Below are 27,353 nucleotides of genomic sequence, written 5' to 3' on the forward strand. Positions count from 1 at the left end.
TATGAGGGGTTGTAGAATCATTCCGGTATCCGATTGATCCAAAACTCACGGCATAGCTGATAGCTGTCCCTAGAAAGGAAGCGCACACTTTTCTTATGCTGTCATTTGAACATAAACTTTCATTCGGGTGGCCTGTCCGCTTCATTGTTTATAGCCCAACCTCAAATCAAACAATCCGAAATGGACAAGTCTGCTGCCACTATGAGTGAGTTTGTCTCGTCGACAACATTTTGCAAATCAATTGAGGTTTCAATTATTGGTTGGTACCCGTAAAATCTAGTCGCCAAGCCCGTAGATTTGAGATTACGATATGTGGCAATATAAAATTTAAAGTCCTACGACAAAAGGATCTAACTGAAAATATTTACTGTTTTTTTGTGGTTTTAACTCGAAAGTTTTGCGACAACACATCACATCATCATCGCGCGACAGAGCTCCGTCCACTCAAGTTCAGCAGAAAAATGACAAGTATGTCGGAGTGAACTCGATGCGTTGCGAAGCGACTACTGACCGATCGTATCGCACTCACTCTGACATACATCGACGTCAACATTTCATAAGGTCACATAAACCAATGATTGGTTGGTAAACGACTGGCCAATGCGCAATTCAGGCCTCAATGTGGTTTTTAGCCTCTTGTCCAGTAACTCCTATCCCTACCTCTCCGCGGTGCCGGCTGGGGTACGAGTAACCATAGGAAAGATCGGGTAACCAACCCCGGTGGGACCTTGGTCGTATGCTGACAGGGAAGGGGCCTTCTCGCGAGCCTACCCGAGCGTTTGTTCCCCATGTTGGGGCGGCTCGAAACAGCGTCTGTTTTTCATGTTAGGAGCGACTGATTACCGTCCTTGTGTCAGAGTGGGACTCTAAACAGTGCTGACACGATGGCCCTCCGGCGAGACAGGAGGTTGGTGCAGGCCTAACAAGCCGCCCGGAAAACACATGTTACGTACGATCAAGAAAGAAATACGACTCGGAATAATCGGCACTGCCTTGTCGCGGTTTGTATGCGCTCAAAACTATCGACGGTGCACAAGACTCGTCGCACAGGAACGCCGGGACTCAATCTCGAGCAGCTACGTAGCGTTCGTACTGCAGAGGAATACGCGCAACAACTGGCGCAAGTGCTACCAACGGAAGAGCAGCTTGGCGCGGCGACTCTTGAAGACGGCTGGAGTAACATAAGGTCCGCCGAGAGTAGCACTGCTGCAACCGTTCTAGGTACGAGGTTATCGAATCGAGGAAATGACTGGTTTGACGGCGAATGTCAGCAGTTGGTCGAAGAGAAGAATGCAGCAAGGGCGAGGATGCTGCAACACCGCGCAAGGGCGGAAGAAGAACGATACATACAGGCGCGGAACAGACAGAATACGGGTTTCCGGAAGAAAAAGCGCCACCAGAAAGACCAAGATCGCGAAGCGATGGAACAGCTGTACCGCGCAAATGACACATGGAAGTTCTATGAGAAAGTGAACCGGTCACGTAGAGGCTTCACACCACAGGCCGAAATGTACAGAGATACCAGTGGTAACCTTCTCACGAACGAACGTGAGAGGATCGACGGGTGTAAGCAGTACTATGACGAGCATCTGAATGGCGAAGCATAGGATACAGAGAACGACACAGGAATCAATCTGGGTGCACGCTCAGCCGACGACAGATTCCCAGCACCTGATCTGTCGGAGATAAGTGAGGAGATCGGCAAGCTGGGGAACAACAAAGCCGCGGGCAATGACCAGTTACCAGGCGAGCTGCTCAAACATGGAGGAGAGGCACTGGCTAGAGCGCTGCACTGGATGATTTCTAGGATTTGAGAGGAGTAGATTCTACCACAGGAATGGATGGATGGAGTGGTATGTCCCGTCTACAAAAAGGGCGATAGGCTAGATTGTTGCAATTACCACGCAATCACATTGCTGAACGCCGCCTACAAGGTACTCTCCCAAATCCTTTGCCGTCGTCTATCACCAATAGCTAAGGAATTCGTAGGGCCGTTCCAAGCGGAATTTACTGGAGCCCGCGCCACTACGGATCACATATTCGCGATAAGACAAGTACTCCAGAAGTGTCGTGAATACAACGTACCCACGTATCCCTACTCATTGACTTTAAAGCGGCATTCGACACAATCCCGGTTTCCCGGATAAACTGACGCGATTGGTCAAAGCAACGATGGATAGAGTGATGTGCTACGTCCGAGTATCTGGGACGCTCTCGAGTCCCTTCGAATCTCGGAGAGGACTACGGCAAGGTGATGGACTATTGTATCTTGTTCAATATTGCCCTGGAAGGTGTGATTCGAAGAGCGAGGATCGACACGAGTGGCACGATCTTCCGAAAGTCCGCAAAACTTTTTGGCTTCGCTGACGATATTGATATTGTGACACGTAACCTTGAGAAGATAATGGAAACCTACGTCGGACTGAAAGCTGAAGCTAGGCGTATCGGATTGGCCATAAATGCGTCGAAAACAAAATACATGAGAGGAAGAGGTTCTAGAGAAGAAACACTACGCCTCCCACCACGAATATTGATAGACGATTGATTGACCGCCGATAATGACACCAGCAGAGAAATTCATAGACGTATTTTGGCAGGGAACCGTGCGTACTTTGGACTCAGAAAAACCCTTTCTATTGAGAAAAGTACGCCACCGCACGAAATTGACCATTTACAAAACGTTCATTAGACCAATTGTTGGAAGATGGAACGTGGACACGGCGTATGAATCACGAATTGCAACAGCTGCTAGGAGAACCACCCATCGTACGGACAGCTAAAATCGGACGTCTACGATGGGCTGGGTATGTCATAAGGATGTCGGACGACAGCCCAGTGAAAATGGTTCTTGAATCTAATCCGACTGGTACAAGAAGAAGAGGAGCGCAGCGAGCAAGGTGGATCGATCAAGCGGAGGGTGATCTCAGAAGCATCCGTGCCTTGAGTGGCTGGCGACGAGTAGCCATGGACCGGGTTATGTGGAGTCGTATGCTTGATACAGCAAAGGACACCCCAGGCCTATAGCTGTTTGGTAAGGTAAGACATAAACCAATGAGAGTTTCTCCGACGACATGACCAGGCACTCTGAAGAAAAATCAGAATAAATCGTGTTCATGAGCGATTATCACAAATACAGCGACCCCTTGATAATGATATAAATAATCATCTTGAACAACACTGTTTTAGTTGCTACGAACTAGTTACTAAGGAGCCCCATAAAAAATAAACAAACCATTTAAGGAAATTTTGAAACAGTTGTGTCATTAGCGCATTCATTATTCTGAAGAAGATAGAGATAAAATACAAAATTTGAAGACGATAGATTGCAGACACAATATGGCTAATTCTGTGCGAAATATTCCAATCAGTGATCGTCTCCAGAACGTGCTCCAGAAAAGTTTGAAATTTTACGACACTGTAAGCAGTTTGAAAGTAACCTTTTAGATAGTATTGAACATTTTTATTCACTCCGAATTACAGAATTATCCTTTAACAGAACCAGGTTTAACAGTTGATCATGTACTGGAACGAATTTAAATTTGGAAGATACATCAAGTTAATGTTACAAAGTTCGTTATGGATTTGCGCCGACCGGAACTGGGTGCACAAATTCTGGCACTAAATTTAGTGCTGCGACAGGCAGACGTCATATTATATCATCGTCAAGGGCTACCCAATAGCTCTGTAGTGAAGTTATCAAATGCCATGATGCCTCTCATTCCCTTCAGGGATATCTACTCGAGTTTTCGAAACACATCTCCGTCCGTGAGACGTCATTATTGGATCAGACATTCTTGACTTCAACAAGTGCCAGCCGATTTACGAGAGACTGTTTTTAGAGTTATTGTCTATTTTCTGCTTGGAATAAGTAAATTATTTGATTATAATTTCGATCAGATCCCATATCCCAAGAAACTTGATTCTCGCGCTTTTCGCGTGTCTTACATATTAATCAAAATTTCCACCCGATTTGCTTTCAAATCACCCTCTTAGAAAAAAACGTTTAACGGTGGTCCTTCATTGGTCCAATACGTTGGATTATTGGTCCAATGAAAGTCCAATCAATCGTTCAACGAGAGGCCAAACCGGAACTTTCTTTTGCCGATTTTGAAACAGACCGTTGAACCGAATGCCATTTTTTTCGTTCAACAAACCCGGCAGACAGAGGTCCATTGTTGAGCCATTTTTAACATGAGGAGTTGGAGCCCCGTTGGACTAGTTTTACTGCAGAATTTCTGAAGTTTTTTCCACTTATTTGTTTAAACTAACAATACATACCCGCACGATACTTCTACTTCACGTAGAATAACAAAAAATTTTCTTTCTATGTAAAGGTAATACTTAATTTTCACACTATTTTTGCAAGAGAAAAAACAACAACAAACCGTTCCAGCAAATTGAACGAATATTCCGTGCAATATGTCGTTCAAAAAGCGCTCAAAGACCAACAAAATTGAATGGCCTGCTGAGAGGGCATTTTTAAAGCAGAGGTACCGGGCTCCTTGTACCCTGTTCCGGAACTGGAATTCAGATTTGGCTTGAACAGCATACAAATCTATGAAACCTTAGGCCCTTTCACCTGAATTTATTCTTTCATTCATGAAAATTGTCCTAGTCATCTCTGGGAAATCTATGTAAGCTCAATTTTGAAGTATTAGACCGCAACCGTTGGTTCCTGTTGTTCATCGATTCTTCTGATGATGAATTGAAATGTTCAAGCAATGGTCTTCCTGCATTTCCAAACCCGAAAGCTGGATCTCGATGGAATAAATAAAATCATATGGGACTAGGACTGAGACTATTTATTTGAATATAAGTATATTAAAATCGATTCAGTCATCTCTGAGAAATCGATGTGTGTGATATTTTGAAAAATTTTAATCGCTCTTTCTGGTGCTTCCGAATTCGTTATATTTGAATTTAATTCGTTAGACAAATAATTAGCAAACAAGAAGAGCTTACTGAATAGTTTAAACATATTTACTTCTTTTTGCATCGTCACTTATGAAACCACATTTTTGAACTTGAAGATATTAATATTCGTCACTCTGTAATTCCAGAACAGGAAGATGAATCCAAGCTGTGGGACAATACGATAAGAGAAATGTAAACATTGATTTCTTCCCCTCAACACATAGAACTTCTTGCTTGAATTCTCCATATCCCCATCCAAATTATGTGACTATTTCGATTTCATCCACTAACCGCTCAGGGGGAACTAGAGCGATAGCAGTGAGAATGTTAAAGAAAGTTTGTTTGAGGATGTAATAAATAGAAAATAAACAAATCGAATTGATTTTTATCAATAAATCTTTGTATGTATTGGATAATATCTGAATGATCGGAGAATAAAACGTGGACGAGTTACTTCGAAATAGAAACTTACACAAACGAAGAATTTTTTTTCTGTTGGTGATAATGAAAGCTTCTTACTTCACAAGGCTACTGCGAAACCGTGAAGATGATGTCGTGAAAACAAATACACAAATTTAAAAAACAAAATAAATAATCGAACCTAAACCACAACACAGTCTGGCTGGTATGATGTTGATTGTCTACGTCGCAATTGTTGTGACTGTCTGTTGAAGTACCTCCGCAGTGTCTACTGATAACACTGCTTCCGTACTAACAGTCACTTCCTCAACGGCGGGAACAACAGTCTTTTCCTCTTCTTGTGTTTCTGAGTGCTTTTCATTTTCCGGTTCCGGAGAATTCACCTCCAATGGTTCCTCATTTTCTTCCGTCTTTTTATCTACTTGGAGGGTGTCTTCGTTACTGGTTAAAGCAACACCATTCTCCGCTGGCTTTTCCTCAGCCGCCTTTTCTTCGCTCACCACAACGGTTTGCTTCTCTTCCGGTTTCTCTTCATTTATCAGAGATTTTTTCGAGGTTGCCACATTTTTTCCCTTCCTATCTTTTTTGTTCTTTTTACCTTGTTGTTGCTGCTGCTGCTGACCATTGGTGTCAGATGTAGGTTTCGAGCCGGTCATTAGCTCTCCATTTTGTGAAGCTTTCGCTTCAGGAGCTTGTGACTGAATGGCGCTCAACTGTCCTTGGAGGGCAGCCAAGTTTTCCTTCAAGGCTGAGCAATTTTTTGTCATTATCTCCAATCGATCATTTTCCTTCTTAGAGGGTGCCGCAACTGGCTCCGGTTCTGGCATTTGACAGGGAACTTCGACAATTTCCGGCACTTCAATGTTATTCTCTTTCAGTGCCCCAAAGTATGCGGTCCGTTCATTTTGCAGCGTCCGGCACAATTTCTGCAACTGGAATAACTGCCGGGCCGTTTTCATGATGTGCTCATCGCGAATCTGCTTTTCCGAAGCAAGCTCAAGCAGTGCGGCATTGCTGCGCTCCCATTTGGACTTCCAAGTAGATGTTTCTTTTTCTAAACTTTTAATTTTTTTCGACATCTATGTAAAACAGAATGCACTATTTTTAGTTGTTCTTTGAAACAATTTTGCTACGTTACCTTTTCCATGTCACCCTTATACCCGACAAAAATGTTGTGGCTTTTCTTCAACGAATCCTGGAACTCCCCATATTTATCGGAATACATATTAACTTGTTCTCTCAGGTGGACTTCAACCATTTGCAAATCTTGCAGCTGTTTTCGTACCTTCGTCAGCTCAGTGATAATAATTTCTTTCTCTCTGGAATTATTTATGTACAAGAGTAAATCGATATTCTTCTGCAATAAAGCATAAACTTACGCTAAAAATTTCTCCTTCTCGGCACTGGCTTCCATTTGAGCCTTTGCAAGTTTTGCTTCGTTCAACTGAGTCACCAAATCCATCTGCTTGTTCATTTTGTCCATTTGCTGATCCCGCAACTCGTACTGTTCAAGGATAAATTTGAATCTGAGAATTAAAGTTTTTCATTAAACTGATGGCCTATTATTCTCATTCCCCAAACATACTTCTTAGCCATTTCCATGTTGTCTTCCTTCAACTGAAGATTTTTCTCGTTATTTTCGTTCATAACGGACTGTATCTCGTTCAGCGACTTTTGAAACTTGGCCTGTGTTTCCTTGCGTTTCTCTTCCTCTTCCTTGATCTTTGTCATGCTTTCGTCTTTGATCATCCGGTTCTGCTTTTGCAGTTCCCTGCACAGCTGTTCCAGTTTGCTCTTGGTCATGGCCACTTTGCTATGCTCCAGAATCATACTCTCGCGTTCCTTTTTGCTTGCTTCCAGACTTCGTTCGTACTGCTTGTGCAGCGTGGTCAGTCTCTTGTTTTCTTTCTCTGCATCGATTAACCGTTTGTGGACGAGGTTGAACTTCTCCTCCAGCGATAAGCCGTTTAGTTGTTTGTTCAGCTGGTGAATAAGGTAATTGCATTAATTACGTACACTTCAATTATAATGTTAAATCTAAATATCTAGAGCTATCTTGGTGTTAAATCTAGCATCTAATAATTAAACGAGTAACATTGATACCTGTTCCTGGATCTTGGCTTCACGCTGTTTGTCCTCACGCATCTGTTTCTTCAGCTCTGCCGGATGCCGATCGGTACTGCTAGCTGCTTCCATATTTCTGCTGCTTCTGTTTCTGGAGTCACAAAATTAAACTAGACAAAGAAAAAACCCTTATTAGCCTCCGTTTTTATTAAATCGATACCGCAAAAGCTTGGATTAGTGCTATACTGTTCTGTAGAAGGTGGGGGAATATTGGATGTTTGCCTCATATATCGCAAGATTTATAGACACATGTAGTGGAGGCCGCCTCAACACCCGGCATATATATTTATATGGTAAAATTAATTCCCACTCAGTAATTGACATTTCGAATCATGCCGGAAAACTATGACCAAATACGAAAAGTTTTAGACATATTTGAATAACAATATTCAAAATTGCCACATTTTTAACACTCGCCTAGCCTCACGATTCACTGCATTTCGTTAGGAAATCTTTCGATAGCATTTGAAACGAATTGATTCGATAAATTTGTAAAATATTTACCGATTTACACTACTAACTACAGCTGAACTTATCGTGCGGCTTCCTTATTTCTGTCAAAACAAAGCACGAAAACAAAAAATGAATTTCTGTTTTGATTCGATAGAGCCGCCTACAATGCTAAAAACAGAAATGAACTTCAAGTGATGCCAGTAGTAACTCTGAATTTTGTTAGGGGCATCAATTACGTGCAGTTCTTCGGGCAGTTTTTCACCAATCTCAATCGATAAGGAATTGTATCCAATTGAATAGTCCGTAATTTGATATGAAATTCATTACGATTTCTAACTGGACTCTGACTCAAGTGCAACAATCGATAGGGACTGGAAATCAATAAATCCGAAATTGTATATTTTGTTTTTTCTCAAAAATACAAATAAATATCAGAATTGAAAATGAGCTCGGATATTAAGAAAATTATGAATACTGCCTTTAATAATGTGAACAACGATTCAACATTGAAAAAAATAGAAATGTTTAAAATTAGTTTAGTATTTAATTTTGTTAAACGGAGACGATATGTTAGACAGAGACTAAAATGAGGTTGCCATTTTAGTATCATAAGCTCTTCGAACATAACTCATGGTTTGAGTTGCGATCACGATCATTCTTATCGAATTTAAAGATGCAAGAACCCAAGCAACCAGAAGTTCCACAATTACTTAAAAAGTCCACTTTCTTGCTGCTTAAAAGTACACGCGGAACTTTTGAGAACTTGAAAGTACAGATCAAGTTCCTCGTGAACTTTCTCGCTGCTTAAGAGTGCACGTGGTACTTTTAGCAACTTGAAAGTACAGAACAAATTCCGCGTGAACTTTTTCGCTGCATAGAAGCTGAACAATGTATTCTAGAAGCAGCTTAGAAGTTCGTTCCGCTGCGTCGCGCGAACTTTCAAGTGTGGATAATTACTTAAAAAATGGGTTGCTTAGAATGCTATTGATTAACTTTGAGAGCTGCTTAAGCCAAATCAGTCCCTTTCATCCGAACTTTTGGTTAGTTGGGTATACGTCGTTTTTCATTGCCGTTTCTAGATCTGGTTTTGAAACCATAAACCACCAATCATACATGTTTTCAATATAAATTTTGTGGTTTTAATTATGTTAAGTGAGAAGTACAGGGTCCGGCACTCGAAGTGTAACCAATTAAAAAGGCCATAAATTCAGTTTGGAAAATTACTTTTACTTAATTCAAAGTACAAAATGTGTAAAAATAATACAAAATTCAGAATCAATTCACTTTTGCTCGATATGACCACCTTTTGCCTTGACTTCATTTGAATCGAATCTCTTTGGGCCATTTTGGAGAGCAAAGTCCGAACTAAAAGATACACCAGTCTCGAGGCGCTTTTTTCATCATATTCTAATAGTTGGAGTGTTGAACGAAGAACGATGAAGTGACACTTGCTTGGAATCAAAATTAGACACAATTTACAATACAATCATTTCTGAGTGATTGAAACATTGAATACAGTACTCTTCAGCGTAGTATTTTGGCTCGATTTATTTTAGCACGGTTCGAGGGAAAAACGATTATTGATGCAGAAAACCTGTGCACCGACAAAAAAAAGGTATCCTCACACTGCTAGATGGATTAAGCACGTTTATGCACGTATAAACGGTCAACTTGTAGCCTACGGCAAATGAGCATAAATAAAAACTTTGAAAAGAGGTCCGGTCTCAAACAATGGGAAATAATATTTTCAATATCCTTCACAATTTCACCTCGTAGCTTCCCGTATCATCACCGAGAATTCAGAGGTCCTAAAACAAATCTATTAAAAAAATCGATTCTTTGAAATAAACTGATGCGATTAGTTAGGAACCAGTAATTAAAGAAAGTACGGATGAAATGTAAGCTTAAGTTTGAATTACGATGAAGAAATAAAACATTAAATGAAGAAGAAACAACAAAACATTCACACACTACACTTCATTCTTCGTCACTGCACTAATACAATCGCGTTCTAGCAGACAAACCTCCTCCGGTGAAATTGTGCTGCAATACAATGAGTGAAAATTGCAACACGAGGTAGGATTCTCACTTTTCTAATCCGGAAAACGTTTTAAATTTGTTCTTTTTGTCATGTAACTGTTCCCAAAGAACTACTTACAATGTATGTAAAATGTTGATCGATGTTTTTGATTGCTTCAGAAAAACACACTTTTCCATTCAGGAAAAACACTTCCACCTATCGCCGCTGTTACTTCTATGGTTGACACTAGGAAAATGGAAAATGCGTAGCCAAGTCTAGTGGATCTAAAAATAAACGTAACGGCTTCCATCATCGCAGAGAGATTGTGGCAGCGGTTGGCCTTCTGTCGGCAGGTTGCCTTTTAAGCTAATTCTCTTCGGCGCATGTGCTTTAAGACGAATCGAATGGGCAGTTATTCTACGTTTTACCAATAGACTTTTTGTTGCTCTTTATTGATCATAAAAATTACACTATTCAACTACAGGAAAGTATTTTATAAACAGATTTTTATTGGTTTGTCGTTCTAATTGTATTTTTTTTTTGTTCCTAAACCCTCAATCCTTCTGTCATTCGTTTTACCTATACTTAATTCTTTTTTTTTTGGTTTGTAGTTTTTCTCTTGATGCAATGGAACTCGAAAGTGAAACATTAGAATGTTGTGTTTAATGCAAGAATAATGTTCTCTCTTCGTACTGCGGTAGAATAAGATTTCAATACAACTAACTATCCTGGATATTGGAGAATGCTGTAACACCGGACGTGTTTGCTGCTTGTTATAGAATTTAACCATAGAGAAAAAAAAAACGAATTCATTTCATTTCATAACATTTCTTCTGCAGAAAGACGTTAATTTTTCGCCGATGTTAACGAGCGATTGCTTTCAAAACAAAAGGACTAAAGAAAGAAAACGGCGAGATGGCATCAATTTTAGCAGCTTAAGATTGACAGTCGAGCAGGATAGCGTTGACCGGAAAGATTTACATGCTCACATAACCTCGAGATCGGGTGCTACGACGACCGGCCAGGTAAGCAATCAGAACGATCACGATGAGCAAAATCAACGAAATTCCGACGGCAATCGGAACAATGTCCGGCGTGTCCATCGCATCGCAATCCTTAGCGATCGAGAACTTGGCATTGGCCTTGTTGTGGAACGCTTCGACCTGCAGCTTCGACACGGTGACCGTCGAGTTTAATCCCGCCGGGTCAACCGAAGTGAGGTTAAGTTTTTGGGCACGGTTGCAATGGTAGGACATATCCATCGGTGTCTTGAACATTGGCTGTTCGTTGACCAGGGTGATCGTTTGGTTATCTAGAATGTAGTAATGGTTAAAAGGGTAAAATCCGAATGTGCAATTTGACGGTGTTTCAAGCTTTAGAGTATACCTTTAGCGTTCGGGAACGAGCTGCCAAAGATGACGAGGTTGAAAGTCAGCCTGGAAAGGGTGAACTCGTGTTCGGTGACATTCAAGCTAAAGGACACGTTCAGTGTACTGGAAGCCAAGGAAATGGGATTCCAAGCCAGCAGGATGTACTGCGATTCGGAGTCACAGGATCCATTGACAACTCGGGCATCTTTCGGTACGTTGTACAACGCGTGTGTTGCGTTGCCAGCTGGAAACAAAAAACAAAGTAAATGGGAAATCAGCATATGTCATCCAATAGAATGCGTGGGATTTATTATCATTTACCAATTTATGGGCTATAACTATAACTATATATTGTAACTAACTCATTAAACAAAGATTCCAAATTACTTCCGTGTAGAGCCCCTGATTAGTTCAAGAATTGGGTTGACTAAAAATGCAGATGAGTAATATCAGAGACATACCCGAATAACGTAAATACGACTCAGAAAGATTGTTCAATTTCTTCGATGTTGCGCACCGGCGAGTGCATTTACTACACATGAGAAAGAGCAGTCGGGCCAGAAATCACCATATATCTGGACCGTGTTCAGTTCCTGATTCATGATCTAGAACTTCCAGGTCCAAACTGAAACTAAATTTTGTATCTGGATTATAGAACTGAATCCAGGAATCGGATTTGAATTCTGGATCGGGACTCTGGAATAATATTTTGGACAGGTCTTGGAATTCTGGAACTTTATTTGGGAACAGAAACAGAATTTTGGAACTGAACCAATTTAGATTTTTGTATTTTTGTTCCAGAACTTAGGTTCAAAAATCAGTTGACGTGTGAGATCCAGTTTCAGAATTCAAGCACTCAGTTCCAGAATCCAGGTGCAGAATTCAGTTTCAGTTTTTGAGTTTCCGAACCAAATTCGCAAATCGAATTCATCGAGATCAAAAACTGAATTCAGAACTTGCCAATTGAGTGTGGTTTTGGCATCGTGACCCGATGCTAAATCCGGCCAAAACAGTGGAGGTGTACTATGCTTCTTATATAAAGGCAGCAATCTCTTCTGGAGACACTCAGATCGATAGATTTCTGCATTTATAGTTCCGGTAGTGTAAAAAATGGTTGACTTCAAACCACAGGAATATATTGCTTGCCATACCAGTACCTTTCGACCGAATTTCTCCACTTGAATCGACCTGTCCGCATCACTCACATCCTCCCCAACGACGACAGTAAAGTATTGTGGACCTGGAAGGGTTTTTAGTCCTACTTTACATAAGTCTCATCGTCCATCAAAACGCATGCATCCGGACACTGCAAAGGACGCGAATATAATTTCTGGGCCCTTGTTACTGCTCGCTTCTTCTGTTCTAAACTTTCTTTCGAGATTTTCTGCTTCCTGTAGGTCTTCAGGTGATTTCGCCTCTTGATACGCTGGATCATTCCGACACTCGTTCCTTCTTTTTTGGCCAAATCGCGTATTGACATTGATTTGTTATTCATGATTCGAGATACCAGTCCAGTTTCTGGTCCAGTTTCGGGTTGGAAGAACCGGATTTTCTGCCTCTTCCTGGTAGCTCATCCAAAGAATAGTGTTCTCCAAACTTATTAATGATGGTTTTAACACTGGTATGATGAATTTCAAACCGCTTCGCCAATTTTCGCATAGTAATACCCTTCTCACTTAGCCATGTGTCCAGAACCTTAATTTTCATTTCGCGTATTGACATTTTGAAAACGCGGAATTTCAACCGCACAAACAAGTAAATATACGAAAGCTAACAGCCAAACACACAGCATGCTGTGATCTGAACATAAACAAACATCACAAATACCTGCGTACAACACGAATGTATGTGGATAGCTAATTTTCGATACACTCCTTACTGATAAAAACTATCAATTGGAAAAGATTTGAGGTCGATTTAGAATTTTTTTTAAGGTTTTTCCCCATTTTAAGTGATACAATTTTTAACACACTTTACCCTATATTTCCGGATCCGGAAGTTGGATCCGCATGAAATTCAGGAATTATACATGGGACCCCAGGACCTTTCATTTGAACCTAAGTTTGTGAAAATCGAGCAACGTGAAACACGAATTTTTATACTGTTACATACAATTGTTTCTAATGTCGTTTTTCATTGATTCCACTCGCTCGGTGCCAGTGTTTTGCCCTGACAGTTGATCAATGAAACGGTTTTGTAAAGTTTGGTTTGCACGCTTGCTGCTCTGAAAAGAAAACGGGTGCAAAATAGTTGCCCGCGAATTGCCCCGAAAAGCACGAAAAGTGCACTAATCGAGCAAAACACTCCACGAGTGTTCTCAATGAAAAACGACATAAGTACCAAAAAGATCGTGTCCTTTTTCATGACAATTTGCCTCGGACCGATTTTAGCATTTTCGAGTTGAAAGCAATTCCATAATTATATTGATTTAAACTACTTACAGCAATAAAATGCTGAAAGAACATTAGGTTTTTTACCGTCACTGCTAACCTCAATCGGATGAACACATTTTGACAGTTCAGCGGTACTGTTGGTAAACAGACTTTTTTTTGTTTGTCTGTTGACAAAATATATGAGACCTTTTACGGTGTATATCACCTAAATAGAGTATTAAAACATTTGTTCACGATTGGATACGGTTTGATTTTAAGATTTATTAAATAAAAGTGATTATTTGCAAAGTGTATAGACGATTGTTTAAGATGTGTATCACGATTTTTGTTTAAGCTTGTTAGTAAACAGTACCGCTGAACTGTCAAGGATGAATCTTTGTTCATTTGTGACGTCACGATAAAAAATCTAATAACACCCATATACCAAACGACCAGCGATGTCAGATCTACGGAAATCTCCGTAGATCTACGGATTCGAACATTTTCTACGGATCTACGGATCCGTAGACAAAATCTACGGAAATTGGATTTTTTCTACGGAAATCTACGGAAATTTTAATTCATCAACGGAGAACTACGGAAACTTGTTTTGTCTGACGAGCAAAAAAAAAGATGAGAGAGCTTCCGAGCTAAATTCCAATCTACGGAAATGACACTACTACTATCTGGCATCGCTGCATACGACTCAGTTCATCGAGATCAGCAAATGCGTGCGTGACAAATAATTTCACTCAATTTTCTCGGAGATGGCTAAACCGTTTTCTACAAACTCAGATTCATATGAAAAGTAGTATACTCCCAAACAAGGTTCCTGAATTATGTTTGGTTCCGACTTCTGGTTCCGGAACTACAGGATGATATGTGAAACGAAAATAAAACTGTGTAACTCATTTTTCTAGTAGATGGCTGAACCGATCTAAGATTCAAATGAAATCTAAGAATCATCTAAGTTTCACATGAAAAGTTTTAAGATTCTATGAAACATCTTGTTTTTCAGTCAGATCCAACTTCCGGTTTAGGAGATACAGGGTGATTAGTATAAAAATGTCCATTTCACATAAATTAATCAGGTTTATCGGGTTTGCAGATTTGGATAGTCGATCACCAAATGAATCTATTTCAGTTTAAACGGTATTAGTTTTTGGAGTCGGAATGTACCTCCAAATTTTAATTCGCACTACAATTTCTCAAAGATGTCTACACACTCCTCAGGTGTATTTCACTGATTTCGGCTACGCCGATTTTAGAATTCCGGTTCCAGTATCGAATCGTTTCTCAAAGCTCATTCATTTTCTTAAAAAGCCAAATCAAATTACAAAAACAAAAATTCAAGTTAAAGGACAAAATTGGTGAATTTTATCCGATTCTGGAATTACAGATGATGAGTTTTTGAAATTCATACCGATATAGAAGATGTAAATTATTTGGCGCATTAATTTATGGCCATTCGAATCATTTTGGGTTATGCTAGTTCCTGAATACCGGCTCTGGAAGTTCCATAAATAATGACGAAAAACTCTAAAGTGGAACTTACTTCGACATCTCATGGAATGTTCAATCGATTATCACACGTTAAGATTGAAATTCGATTCGATTTGCAGTATCGACATTTCAGTGTAATGAGTGATTAAAATCTCAATTTGCCGTTTAAAACGACGATAATTAAAATAATGTCATGAGAACTAAAATACCTAAGAATATCCATGCAAAAACACATGCGGATTGATAAAAAAAAGGTATCATCTCACTGCTAGGTGGATTATTCACATTTTTTTCTGATGATTTCAACGATAAAATCGATAGGAAATCATCATCAACGTTCGGTTACAAGGTCAACCTTGTAAACAACCTCTTTCTCCGTTTACAAACCTTTAAGCCCTACATTACCATTTGGGTTTCAAGAAACGAAATTGTTGAATACAGATATAGTGTAATAAAGAACAATGAATGGAAAAATACTGTACTTGTGCTTCTATTAATACGTTACTTTACTAAATTATCTTTGGTTCCCATTACTTCAGTACTAGCTAACCCAACAATTTGTAAATCTGGCGAACGCCGGAAGCTCAGGATCCGTATCAAATAAGGCCGCACGGAATGAAATGTAGTGCCAAAGTTTCGCCCGGAAATCCACTCCACTGCATATTATTCTATGTATTACAGAGGCACTTTAAGCCTAGTACTCACATGGGGCATATCAGTAAACGGTGTTACTTCTTCCCAGAAAAAAAACTAACGATAAATGATGAAACATCCTCCCTTCGAGCACGTACATGCAAGTGATGAGTCAATTCGCTGTCGTATGCATATTTTTGTTTGCAGTTCATTCTAATATATCACCCATTCCTTATCGCACCCGGATTGCATATAAACAAAGTGAAACTTTGTTTCCCCTTGGCGAAAGTCTGCTAAAGGAGTCTCGACGTTTGATGTTGTTATTCAAACCAACCGGTCGCAAATTTCCAAAACAAACTTGGGGGGTTCTCTGCGATCGATAACTATGTTACGTGGTGTTAGTTTTCGTTTATTAAGTCCTTTTCTTAATACACACACGCATGCTCGTGAAATCAGTCTGGATCGCAATCAGCAATTAAACATTTGATCACAGCACTCGTTGCAGCATGTCGATATGAAGTGAGCAGATAGAAAAGCGTGCAGATTATCGGTTAAGCCACTTATTCGGTTATATTTTCAATACCGGAAGTGCACACCAAGGCCGTTTTATACTTGATTCGAGGATTTCGAACAAGCCCAAAATTGTCTAAATCGAACGAGCCACACATTTTGTAAATTACTTCATTTATAAGATTATTTCACTGAAAATAGAAAACCATATGGACGTTATTTTCCGTCACTGCCAACGAAAAACAGATCGAGAGAGAGAATACAGTGCTGTTCGAAATAATTGCAGCACTTAGGTGCATTTCATCGTCTTCCCGTTTACGTTCATTGATTCAAAATGAAGAAAATGTTCGGATGTTTTGAATATGTTGATTACTATCTGTTGAACTTAAGTGTCATTGTCAATGAAAGCTGTTCTAGAAAATAGCAGCTCTATCACAAAAGTTTTTTAGGTCAGCAAACTTATGAAGATTGGTGTATTATTCTAATGCTCGGTATCAACTAGAAAAATATTTACATCTTGTAATGATCCAGAAAGATGAGTAGTTCAAAAGCGCTACACATTTGTGAACATATTGTCATAAAATACAAGAAAATGTTGAATTCTTCTACTAAAAAGGTGTACAACGTTGATTCTGAGCAGTGTATGGCCATGTTTAAACGTAATAAACCAGAATTTTTGCCGAGATATGTGACAATGGATGAAACATGGATTCATCACTTCACTCCGGAATGAAAACGATCGTCATCTGAGTGGACAGCAACTGGTGAACCTCGTCCAAATAATCGACTGGAAAGGATATGGCCTCGGTATTTTGAGATGTGTGTTTTTATGTTGAGAAAGGAAATACCAAACGTTCCAATAATACTAAATAATATTATATAGTATTATTGGAACGTTTGATTGCTGAAATTGCAAAGAAACGACGCATATGGCAAACGAAAAAAATTGTTTCATCGAGACAACGCACCGTGTCACAAGTCAATCAAAACAATGGCAAAACTACAGGAACTGAACTTCGAATTGCTCCCACATCCACCGTATTCGCCAGATTTGGCTCCCAGTGACTACTGGCTGTTCGCAGACCAGAAAAAAATGCTCGCCGGTAAGAAATTTCTCACGAATAAAGAGGATATCACTTAAACATAGACCTAATTAGAGGCAAAAGATAAATCGTTCTTCAAAAGTGGTATTGGTATTGGTATATGATTGCGTTGCTCTTGATTGAGATTACGTTGATGAATAAAGTTAACTTTGAACCAAAAAAATCGTGTTCTGTTTGTTAGGCCCGGGAGTTTTCAGCCCATGTGTTTAAGGTACCGTTTGATGCGGTCTATGAGCTGGTGGAATCATCGGTCCTTATTTCTTCAAAAATGAGGAAGGATGACGCGTTACCGTAAATGGAAATCGATACAGAACCATGATCAAGGAATTTTTGTTGTCAAATATTAAAGATATGGATGTGAACGAAATGTGGTTCCAACAAGATGGTGCCACTTGTCGTACTGCAGCCGAAACTATCGACTTATTGATAAAACATTTCAACGATTACATTATTTGGATAAATGGACCGGTGAATTGGCATCCGCGTTCGTGTGATTTAACGGCACTCGATTATTTTTTGTAGGGATACGTGAAGTCATTGGTTTATATGTATAAACCATTAACGATTGATGCTCTGAAATTCAATATTCAATGTGACATAGCTGAAATTCGTCATCAAATACGCTTGACAATTGATCGAAAATTGGACCTTCAGAATGACTTTAGTGAAAAATTGTCGTGGCGGCCGTATGCCCGAAATCATACTTAAATGTAAAATGCCATGAAATTATCTACCAAATAAAAAAAATGACCCTTTTATAATTTGGCATGTGTTTTATTTAAGTTTAAATACTCAGCGTAGAAAAACTTCGCATAGCGCTTTGGGAGTATTTTAATGGTTCTAAAAAGAGCCGATTTGCAGAATTCAACCGATGTTTACAACTGTTGAGCACTTTTTGCCATTTATTCACATCCTGGAACAGGACTGAATTCTGGAGCTGCATTCAAACCTCAGAATTCAGTTGCAAAATGCAGGTTTGGAATCCTGAACAAGAATTCAGCTCATGAAATTAGCTCTAGAATTTTAGAACTGAACTCATTTTCAGAATCAAGGTTGTGAATTTTTTTTCTAAAACTGAATTCAGAACTCGAATTCCGAACCTGAATTGAAGAACTGGATTCGAGTCCAAAATCTATTCAAGAGTTCATACAATCTAGTCCACGAATCTGAAATAAGAATTCAGTTCCAAAGTCTTAGTTTTTACCTTTTTTTCTGGAACTAGATTCTGAACATCAAATAAAGTTCATAATTCAGTCGGACCGAATCTAGGTTCTCAACTGAATTCAGTTGAGAACAACTTGAGATATTCACGATTAAGATCTATTCATTCTACCAAAGAGCGATTTTTAAAAAGATGCCCTATAGTGAAGTAAGGCGTATTCACATCAAATAAATGAAAAATGTACAGAATCCGGGCTCTGCAACATCGGAAAGAACTATTTGTTTATTGGTTTGCTAAATTTAAACGTGATGGAACAGACATCGATGATGGTGAATGTTCTAATCGTACTGCAGAAAACATAAAAAAATTCTACGAATTGGTTAGATCTAATTGTAAATTGAACTTGCATGAGATAACCGAGGCCATAAAGATATCGTGTTGATAATTCAGAGCAGTGTTTGGCCGTGTTTACAAGTTTTGAATCATGTCTTTTGCGTCGATATGTTACAATGGATGAAATATGGATCCATAAAATTACTGCGGAATCGAAACGATCATCATCATCACTGCAGTAGCCTGCAGTCGGTGAATCGAAGCATCCAATGGCATAACACAAGTCGAAGGCAACGATGAACGAATAAAACTTCGAATTACTTTCACATCCACCGTATAGTTCAGATTTGGCCCCCAGTGAATACAGACTATTCGCAGATCTAAAAATGCTCGCCGTTAAGAAATTCATCACAAATCTTTCTACAAGCACGGTATCGAGAAATTGAAGAAGCGTTGGAATAATTGTGTTGCATTTATTAATATAATCGATTTTGGGCAAAAACCTCGGCAAAAACAAGTATTTTTCTTGTTTAGTTACACGTCTTATTGAGTGATGTATTATGAAACAAGTAGGCTAGATTTTTCTAATGTCGTTTTCGTTTTTAAATTGCACTACACTGGTGTAGCGAAAACTGCACTGAAACCGTTCGTTTTTACCAATTGCACTACACCAGTGCTACACTTTTTCTGCACCGATACCACTGGTTTAGCACTCATCAAAAGTTTGGTGTAGCTCTGTGCAATGGAATCGTTTATTGTAGTCAATGGTTACTGTTTATGTTATCGTCATTTGTGTTCGTTTATTGATGTCTCATGGCGTTTTCGTTTTTAATTTGCACTACACCGGTGCAGTGCTACACTGAGGCATGAATAAACGAACAAAAATGACGAAAACATAAACAGTAACCATTGACTACAATAAACGATTCCATTGCACAGAGCTACACCAAACTTTTGATGAGTGCTACACCAGTGGTATCGTTGCAGAAAAAGTGTAGCACTGGTGTAGTGCAATTGGTAAAAACGAACGGTTTCAGTGCAGCTTTCGCTACACCAGTGTAGTGCAATTTAAAAACGAAAACGACATCAGTGTAGCACTGCACCGGTGTATTGCAAATTAAAAACGAAAACGCCATGAGTGAATTTGTTTATTACACTCTGGAATTGTTTATTACACTCAGACGAAATTGAATGTTTTCATGTTTTAATATTTCTCCCATCGGGAAAATGATGAGTATCCACGGCAAGTCTAACTTCAGAATTTCTTCGAAGTTTTTTATCGTTTACATTTGATTTTAAGAATAGTAATGGTTGCGAGACAATTAGTATGAACTTTGTAACTGGTCAAACCCATTCCGTTTTTGGTCCTTCATACAATAAAATGGTCAAATTGTAATGCAAGAATTGCCCAGCACCATGCTACAACAATTGGAATTGAGCACCGGGTATTTTTTTACTTCTACACGAGATTCAAATTGAACTTCAAGATACAGCCGAATTGAAAACGAAAACGTACAAAACCGTGTGGGTTACTTACTGGTATTCAAATAGGTAACGTTGAGCTGCAGTGCCATTTGCGTCAATATACAGGTCCTGTTGGTGGTGGCGTTGGTGTAAACCCAGGTACCTACTTCGGACTCTGGCATAGGTCCGGGAGCGGGTGCGGGTGTTGTTGAAGGAGCAGCGGTAGTTGTTGTTGGTGGTGCTGCAGTAGTTGTAGGTGCCGGTGTTGTGGTCGGTTTGGCTGTACTCGTAGTCGTTGGTGCCGGGGTTGTAGTAGTTGTTGTTGTAGATGTACTAGTAGTCGTAGTCGTCGTTGATGCTGAGGTTGTATTCCGGTGCTTTTCAGTGGTGGTGGATTCATGAGGGCCCGAACCGGCCGTATCAGGAATTTGGGCTGAGGAATGAAATGAAATTGAAAAAAAAGAATGGTCAATTAAAGCCTATCACAGCACTTATTAGAAATATCGGTTGAACTCAAAGCGAGGGGACTCATTCGCTGATAAGACTAGTCTCAGCTCAGTTCACCCAGCTTGTTTGTCACATATTTTTAGTTCCAGCTTCAGCAGCATGAATCGCTTTCTAAACTTTGGAAGATGTTTATCTTTACTCGTCATATCACGGAGTGAATAAACTTCACACTTGCTCTATCTTCTCTCATCAAGCAGGAGCAAAGTAGGATACAAAGATAACAACGTCAGCAAGTTTAAGCTCACAGCAATGAAGGGTCATAAACACAGCGAAACATAAATATTGCGCCCGTTCGCACGAGAAAGCCAATGCTGGAGAACGTGAGAACAAGACTACCGTTTATAGTATATTATCTCTTAGTTTCAATAAACCGGGGTTTATTTTTTTTTTCGACGTATAAATTGCAATCAATAGAAACAATAGTTTCCAATTTCACTACGCACATCAGTTCATATCTCCTGTAGAGAGTGCGTAGAGAACAATTAACAAAATTATAAAACTGTTTGAATAATAAATCGAAGCATTCTACACAATTTTTTCCATATAACTATTTCTTTTCGGTTGAGAACTCAAAAATATTCGATACGTATTTTTTTATTTCAATATGATATGTGAAATTTTCGAGAAATGATTATACTGAACAATCTAATAAAAATACAAAAATTCGTCCAAGACATGAAATGTGCATCTTTTCCTTAGCTTTCGTATAAGCGATTACACAAAAGACAACTTTATTGTTTGTTGAATGGAAAGTTAAAAATTTATTACCAAATATAAAAAAAATCAAACTGGGGCCTAATGTTTGTTGTTGAAAAAAAGCCTTAGGATTTGACTCAATCCTGGCAAAGTTTTAGAATGGAAGATTCTTTCGGAGCAGTGAATTTTTCAACCACGACCCGCTGAGCGTCTAAGATATTGACTTCAAGAGTAAGATGGAATTAGGATGCATTGGCTTCGAGTTTTCGCGTCGCTATAACAGCAGTATTGGGCATTTTTCGAACTACTTTTTCCTACGATATTGCTTCTTAGAGCCGAAGCAAATATATCGTACTTGATTTTATCACAATTCATTGATTGGAAGTCGAGTAATTGGTTATTGGTACTATTAAATTTTTTACTGTATGTTTGTATATTTTCAATCACAACTTGAAATTTTCAAATATTCTGGCAGCACTTTCAATGTCAAAAGCAAATATACGAATAAATACATTCTCATAATATGACGAACAATGATTCACGAGTTGCGTTCTTCAAGTTTCGATTTTTTTCCATATTTCAATAACAGCTGAGGCTATGTAATTTTAATCTCAACAATCATGCATCACCATGTTTCACTGTTCATGCGAGTAAATCAAATTTTTTGTTACTGAGAATACAATTTGTTTCATTTTTTTTTTGCTAAACTGAAACCGGTCTACAAGGATTTTCGCGTTGTAATCAATTTTCATAAGCTCTCAAAACTTCATGTCAACTACGTACATCATAAAATCTGTAAAGCGTAAATATTGAGTTATCAAAGCTCTTTGTTCTCTTCTGACTGATAGGTATTATTCATACGGGTGGAAGCCATATTAGAAAATTAGTATAACCTTTACAGTTTGTCAAGGGTCTCGAACGTAAAGCTGTTCGAGGTCAGTAAATTACTGAAAACAATCTAGTCTCAAGAATTTTAAATCGAAGCATCAGACAATCATTGAGTCAAAATACAATATTACACAACAAGAACAACCAAATCATGGTACTTACCACTGCATAAAATTAGTCCTGCCATCAGCAGTAGCGTACATTTTGCGAACGCCTTCATTTTGATTAGTGGTGATTACAGTAACTTATGTACACTTCACTGCGATAAGACCGATCTCCTGGAAGATTGGAAGCAGCTAATAAACGCCTCCTTGTACTGGCTTTAAATATATGCAGTACAAAGCACCAATAAAATACGCAGCTATCAGATCAGTTTCCACACCGTCTTCTCACTGAGTACTGAATTATGATGTGAGAACTAACTGATGTGCTGTTTATACTAGAACAAGAAGGATTTATTCACCTTCTCTCTTCTTCCTTCCATGAAACCGCAAGCGACGTTGGTGAGAAGTGGAATAACAAATGAAACAAGTCCACACTCACCAGGTTGCAATCTCACGAACAATCAACCGAACGCAGCCAAAAAACGATATCAGCTGATGACAGCGCATAAATTGTTGACAGCTTTAGAATGAACTTTAATACAGTGTGACCAGTTCTCTTCTGTTAATTTTTCTTTCATGTCGTCTATTCTACTCCGGCTTTAACCTTTTCGGTCGTTCACCGCTCTGTCAATTCAAATTGTTGCCGTTTCTAACTTACCGCATGTTAAAATATCATTTGACCAATGTAATAAGCTATTCCATAAAATCCAAACCATATTCTTGGACGTTTTTCAATATCTAGTGTCGTTAATTTGTGGTATTCGTCTACACGAGTTTATTGTTAGAAGCTCCCATTTTTGTCGTTAATACGATTTGCTTTACTGTGGGGTGTCTTTTCAAAATTTACCCTGTACAAGAATGGGTGGAACTTAATTGCGAATATCTCTTGTTGTGTTTAAAGCAGCAACATAATTTTTTCTCCATATCATAGAAAATATGGTCAGCAATTAATGATAAAATATTCAATAGTATGAGATAACCATACACACTTAATTTCCTTTACCGAACTCAGTAATATTTTACCGACTTTTACTCAGCTGAACGTACCGCAATCAGTTCAGTAATTTATTTATTGACGAACGTTCCGTAAAACTGAAGTTTGTTCGAGCTGTCAGTTTTCACTATACTGATCAGTAATTTGTGATGAGGATTCGGTAATATTATACTGTTTATTCTGCACGGAAAGATAACCGAACGTATTCTCAAAAACAACCAATTAGCTCAGTTATTCGTACAGTTCAGTACAGTATAAAATCAATATTGGATATTTACTTTAATGTTTGGAATTTCGGATAACACACACCAAAACAATTGAAATTCAAATGCATTTTGTTATTTATTTTATATATGAATATTTTTCTATAAAATAAAATCCAAACTTCGTCGAAAACATTCCCAGTTGTTGTAAGCGTTCCGATTCCAAACAGTTTATCTGCAATGTGGCTTTTATAGTTAAACACTTTAGTTTTTATAGTTATTGTTAAGATGACATGTTGTAGAAAGAATTATATTACTTACTGAACAGTACGAATAACGAAGCATAAAGACATTGAACTTTGTTCAAAATTAACTCCAATTTACTCATTTTGCTAAAATTCAACTACAAAATACAAATACAAAATGGCGTACTAGATGTTTACGTATAACAGTTAGATTCAGCAATTTTTACCGAACGATTCGTTAAAAGTTGATAAACTGCTGATCGTTCCGTATTATTTCTGTCAAATTTAACGAATTATTTCAAAGTGCAAACTGCTCGGTACATAATTACCAAGTTTTCGGTACATGTATTTCAGACAACCGAATTTCGGGAAAAATTATGCGGAATACGTCAATAATTATGAGAATAGCGGAAAATTCGGTTATTTAGATCAAAGTGATGATTTTTTCCGCAAAAACATTACCGAACTGAAAATCCGAAAATAAGTGTGTACATAATTCGAAATTGGAGTTTTATAAAATGTTTGGTATGAACAGGCGTTAAGGTGAAATTCAGTGCCAAAATAAGGCCATTCAAACCATTTTCATCAAGCGAAAACGACATTAGATTCAAATGATAGGTCTTGTGATTCCATCGTCTGCTGGTAATGAAATTCTGATCCGACATACAGTTCTGGAATAACTGGGTGCTTGGTACCAAAATTGAAAATAGTGTGTTATCAATATTCTTTGAAAAGGTAGAACCGATTCTAAATAATGATCTTATAGATCCATTTGTTTCAATTGAATTTTGTCCGAATTCAGCTTCCAGTTTTGGGCTTACAGAGTTTTTAACATATCATTGGAAAGTATCAGAAATAGCAGTTTAAGCCTTCAAAACGGAACTCACATCGATTGCTCAAAGAACAGGATTTTCACAAATAAAAGATGAGATTCAAAAGAAAGGTTTAAGTTTTTCTTTTATTTCTATTCAATTTTTCCTGATTCCGGCTTCCAATTCCGGAGATACAGGATTATAAGTGCTTACAATTTGAAACCAGTTTTATGTATTATGTATTATTGTTGTGATTAGACATTGACATATTTGACTATAAGTGTGTAGTTACTTGCTGATATTAAAATCAAATAGATGCTGAACATTATGGAAACATTGTCAGAAAGCATCCAAAATCGCTTTTTCGGCGTTTTCCATCGATTTGGCCAATGTATTGGTCGATATGGCGGCGATTTCACGTCGGATGTTGCCTTTGAGTTGAACTATGGTTCTTGGGTTATCAGCGTATACCATCGATTTCAAATAGCCCAACAAAAAAACCTGTTGGGGTCAGATCGGGTGATCTCGATTGTATTTTGTTTCAATTATAAAGGTTTTAACCTTAAAACTATTATTTTTTTTTGCAAATTTTTTGGTCTTGCTAATTGATGGCCATACAAACTTACGTAGACTGCGCCGGTTTGCGGATTCGGGTTCAGAAGCAGAAATAGAAAACTCCAAGAAGAAACTCTCATCGATTTGTCAGAGATAGTTAAACCAGTTTTCAATAACTAAAATTCAAATGAAAGGGCTTGTCTGCGATTCGGAAATAAAAACAAAAGCTTTTCAGTGAATTGTTAGGCCAATGCATTTATTCCAGTGTTTTCCAACTTTTTGATCCTGCCGGAAATGTAATTTTTCTGAAATATTTGCTAAATACACATAATGCAAAACACATAATTACGCGAGGGAGTCGAATTAGGCGAATAAAGTGGACGGGGAAGAAATTTCCACCTTAAATCGTTGATTTTAGTCTTTGTTGCAATTCTCTTGTGTACATTTATTTGACAACACGATTTTTCTACTCGCTACATGGGAGGCCGTTTCGCGGTGATATCGGCCTTCAATTGTCCCAATAATGCGCACTTGTTCGTGTTAATGCAAGAAAACTTTTCCGTGGTAGTGCAAGAAACGCACTTTATCGTGGTAGTACAAGAGTAATCGAGTAGGCGGCAATAGTGTTTCCAGATTTGCTATACGTTGGACACACTACTGCCACCTACTCGATTATTCGCCGCGATCATCCGGAACGATAACAAAATCATCCTGCCTGTTACAGAAATATTCAAACTACAACAATTTAAACACTTATCGCACGGTTTCCTCAAGTGTTAAAGGTAACTTTTTTTCCATTTCGCATAAATTACACGAGAATTCGATCGGAATAAAACAAAAATAAATTCGTCATTTTAACCAACAGCTAGGACAGGACCTGACAATTGTTAATCCACTTTTAGGACCAATTTCGGACCAGCTCGTGATTGGTTGAAATTGACATTAGTAAGTACAAGTTGTTGAAATCAATATTAGTGCAGGGTAGTAGAAAAAGTGTTGTCAGTATCGTCGGTAACAATGTAGCTTGATATTGAATATTTTATTTTTCGGGTCATATTTTCAAAATTATTAATTTAAATAGGATTTAAGTTCAATTTGTTCTTAAGTCCTGTCAATGCGGAAAGTATACGAGTACATTTAACAATCACTGGATGATACAAAGACAAAGCCTGAAATCACGAAGTGTGATATGGACGAGAATATTGATTATGTTGGTTGAGAATAGCACCGAATCTTTGGATACTTATGTATGTTATTATTTTTCTCAAATAGAATATGTTGAATACTTTAGTTAATAAAGCTGCAAGAATTAATTACCCAAAATTGAGTGTTTTAGAAAAATTTTATTAAGCTGTTTCAACTAAACGTTTTCTTCAAAACAAACATCTGATTAAAATGAATCCGTGCCGATTGTGGTGACATCTGCAAGTGTTCGCCACGCTGAATGAGCAAACCCTCTCAGCAGACCGTTCAATTTTGTTGATTTTTGAGCGCTTGTTGAACGACATATTGCACGAAATATTCGTTCAATTTGCTGGAACGGTTTGTTGTTGTTTTTTCTCTTGCAAAAATAGTGTGAAAATTAAGTGTTACCTTTACATAGAAAGAAAATTTGTTGTTATTCTACGTGAAGTAGAAGTATTGTGCAGGTATGTATTGTTAGTTTAAACAAATAAGTGGAGAAAACTTCAGAAATCATTCGGTTCAACGGTCTGTTTTAAAATCGGCAAACGAAGGACCCGTGTTGGCCTCCCGTTGAACGATTGATTGGACTTTCATTGGACCAATGATCCAACGTATTGGACCAATGAAGGACCACCGTTGAACGTTTTTTTCTAAGTGGGAATTTTACACACAGTTCATATGTGAGCCTGTATATCTTTTGCTCTCTCTACTGATTTCTGGTTGTAGGAACACTAACTCAAAGACTGAATTGATTTCGCAGCAACTATCAATCAAACTAAGAAA

General features: G+C 38.4%; 2 protein-coding genes across 4 annotated transcripts; both read right to left on the reverse strand.

Moving 5' to 3' along the window:
* Window positions 1-5,292: 5,292 nt before the first annotated feature.
* On the reverse strand, window positions 5,293-10,232 carry LOC131430577 (gamma-taxilin). Of its 3 annotated transcripts, none has more exons than XM_058595651.1 (6): window positions 10,070-10,232; window positions 7,438-7,568; window positions 6,920-7,317; window positions 6,714-6,860; window positions 6,473-6,653; window positions 5,293-6,413 (listed from the first exon to the last, which is right to left on the reverse strand). In XM_058595651.1, the coding sequence occupies exons 2-6, from the start codon at window positions 7,528-7,530 to the stop codon at window positions 5,556-5,558; spliced, it is 1,677 nt and encodes a 558-aa protein (XP_058451634.1). In that variant the 5' UTR covers window positions 7,531-7,568; window positions 10,070-10,232; the 3' UTR covers window positions 5,293-5,555. The 3 variants fall into 3 exon arrangements, with proteins under 3 accessions (XP_058451634.1, XP_058451635.1, XP_058451636.1); XM_058595652.1 differs by lacking the exon at window positions 10,070-10,232 and adding an exon at window positions 7,963-8,035; XM_058595653.1 differs by lacking the exon at window positions 10,070-10,232 and adding an exon at window positions 7,876-8,012.
* A 130-nt stretch (window positions 10,233-10,362) lies between these two features.
* On the reverse strand, window positions 10,363-22,882 carry LOC131430579 (lysosome-associated membrane glycoprotein 1-like). The gene is made up of 4 exons (XM_058595654.1): window positions 22,635-22,882; window positions 20,455-20,814; window positions 11,318-11,545; window positions 10,363-11,243 (listed from the first exon to the last, which is right to left on the reverse strand). The coding sequence occupies exons 1-4, from the start codon at window positions 22,690-22,692 to the stop codon at window positions 10,909-10,911; spliced, it is 981 nt and encodes a 326-aa protein (XP_058451637.1). The 5' UTR covers window positions 22,693-22,882; the 3' UTR covers window positions 10,363-10,908.
* Window positions 22,883-27,353: the final 4,471 nt, after the last annotated feature.

Source organism: Malaya genurostris, chromosome 2 (genome assembly GCF_030247185.1).
Source record: "Malaya genurostris strain Urasoe2022 chromosome 2, Malgen_1.1, whole genome shotgun sequence".
NCBI classification, from domain to species: Eukaryota; Metazoa; Arthropoda; class Insecta; order Diptera; family Culicidae; genus Malaya; species Malaya genurostris.

Bases quoted from the DNA above. Each gene is read 5' to 3' on its own strand.
- LOC131430577 (XM_058595651.1), bottom strand. From the start codon at position 7,530: ATGGAAGCAGCTAGCAGTACCGATCGGCATCCGGCAGAGCTGAAGAAA. The intron at 7,318-7,437 runs GTATCAATGTTA...CTTATTCACCAG, and splicing joins AAGCCAAGATCCAGGAACAG to CTGAACAAACAACTAAACGG. The intron at 6,861-6,919 runs GTATGTTTGGGG...TTTAATTCTCAG, and splicing joins AACATGGAAATGGCTAAGAA to ATTCAAATTTATCCTTGAAC.
- LOC131430579 (XM_058595654.1), bottom strand. From the start codon at position 22,692: ATGAAGGCGTTCGCAAAATGTACGCTACTGCTGATGGCAGGACTAATT. The intron at 20,815-22,634 runs GTAAGTACCATG...TTCATTCCTCAG, and splicing joins AGGACTAATTTTATGCAGTG to CCCAAATTCCTGATACGGCC. The intron at 11,546-20,454 runs GTAAGTAACCCA...TTTTGTTTCCAG, and splicing joins CGTTACCTATTTGAATACCA to CTGGCAACGCAACACACGCG.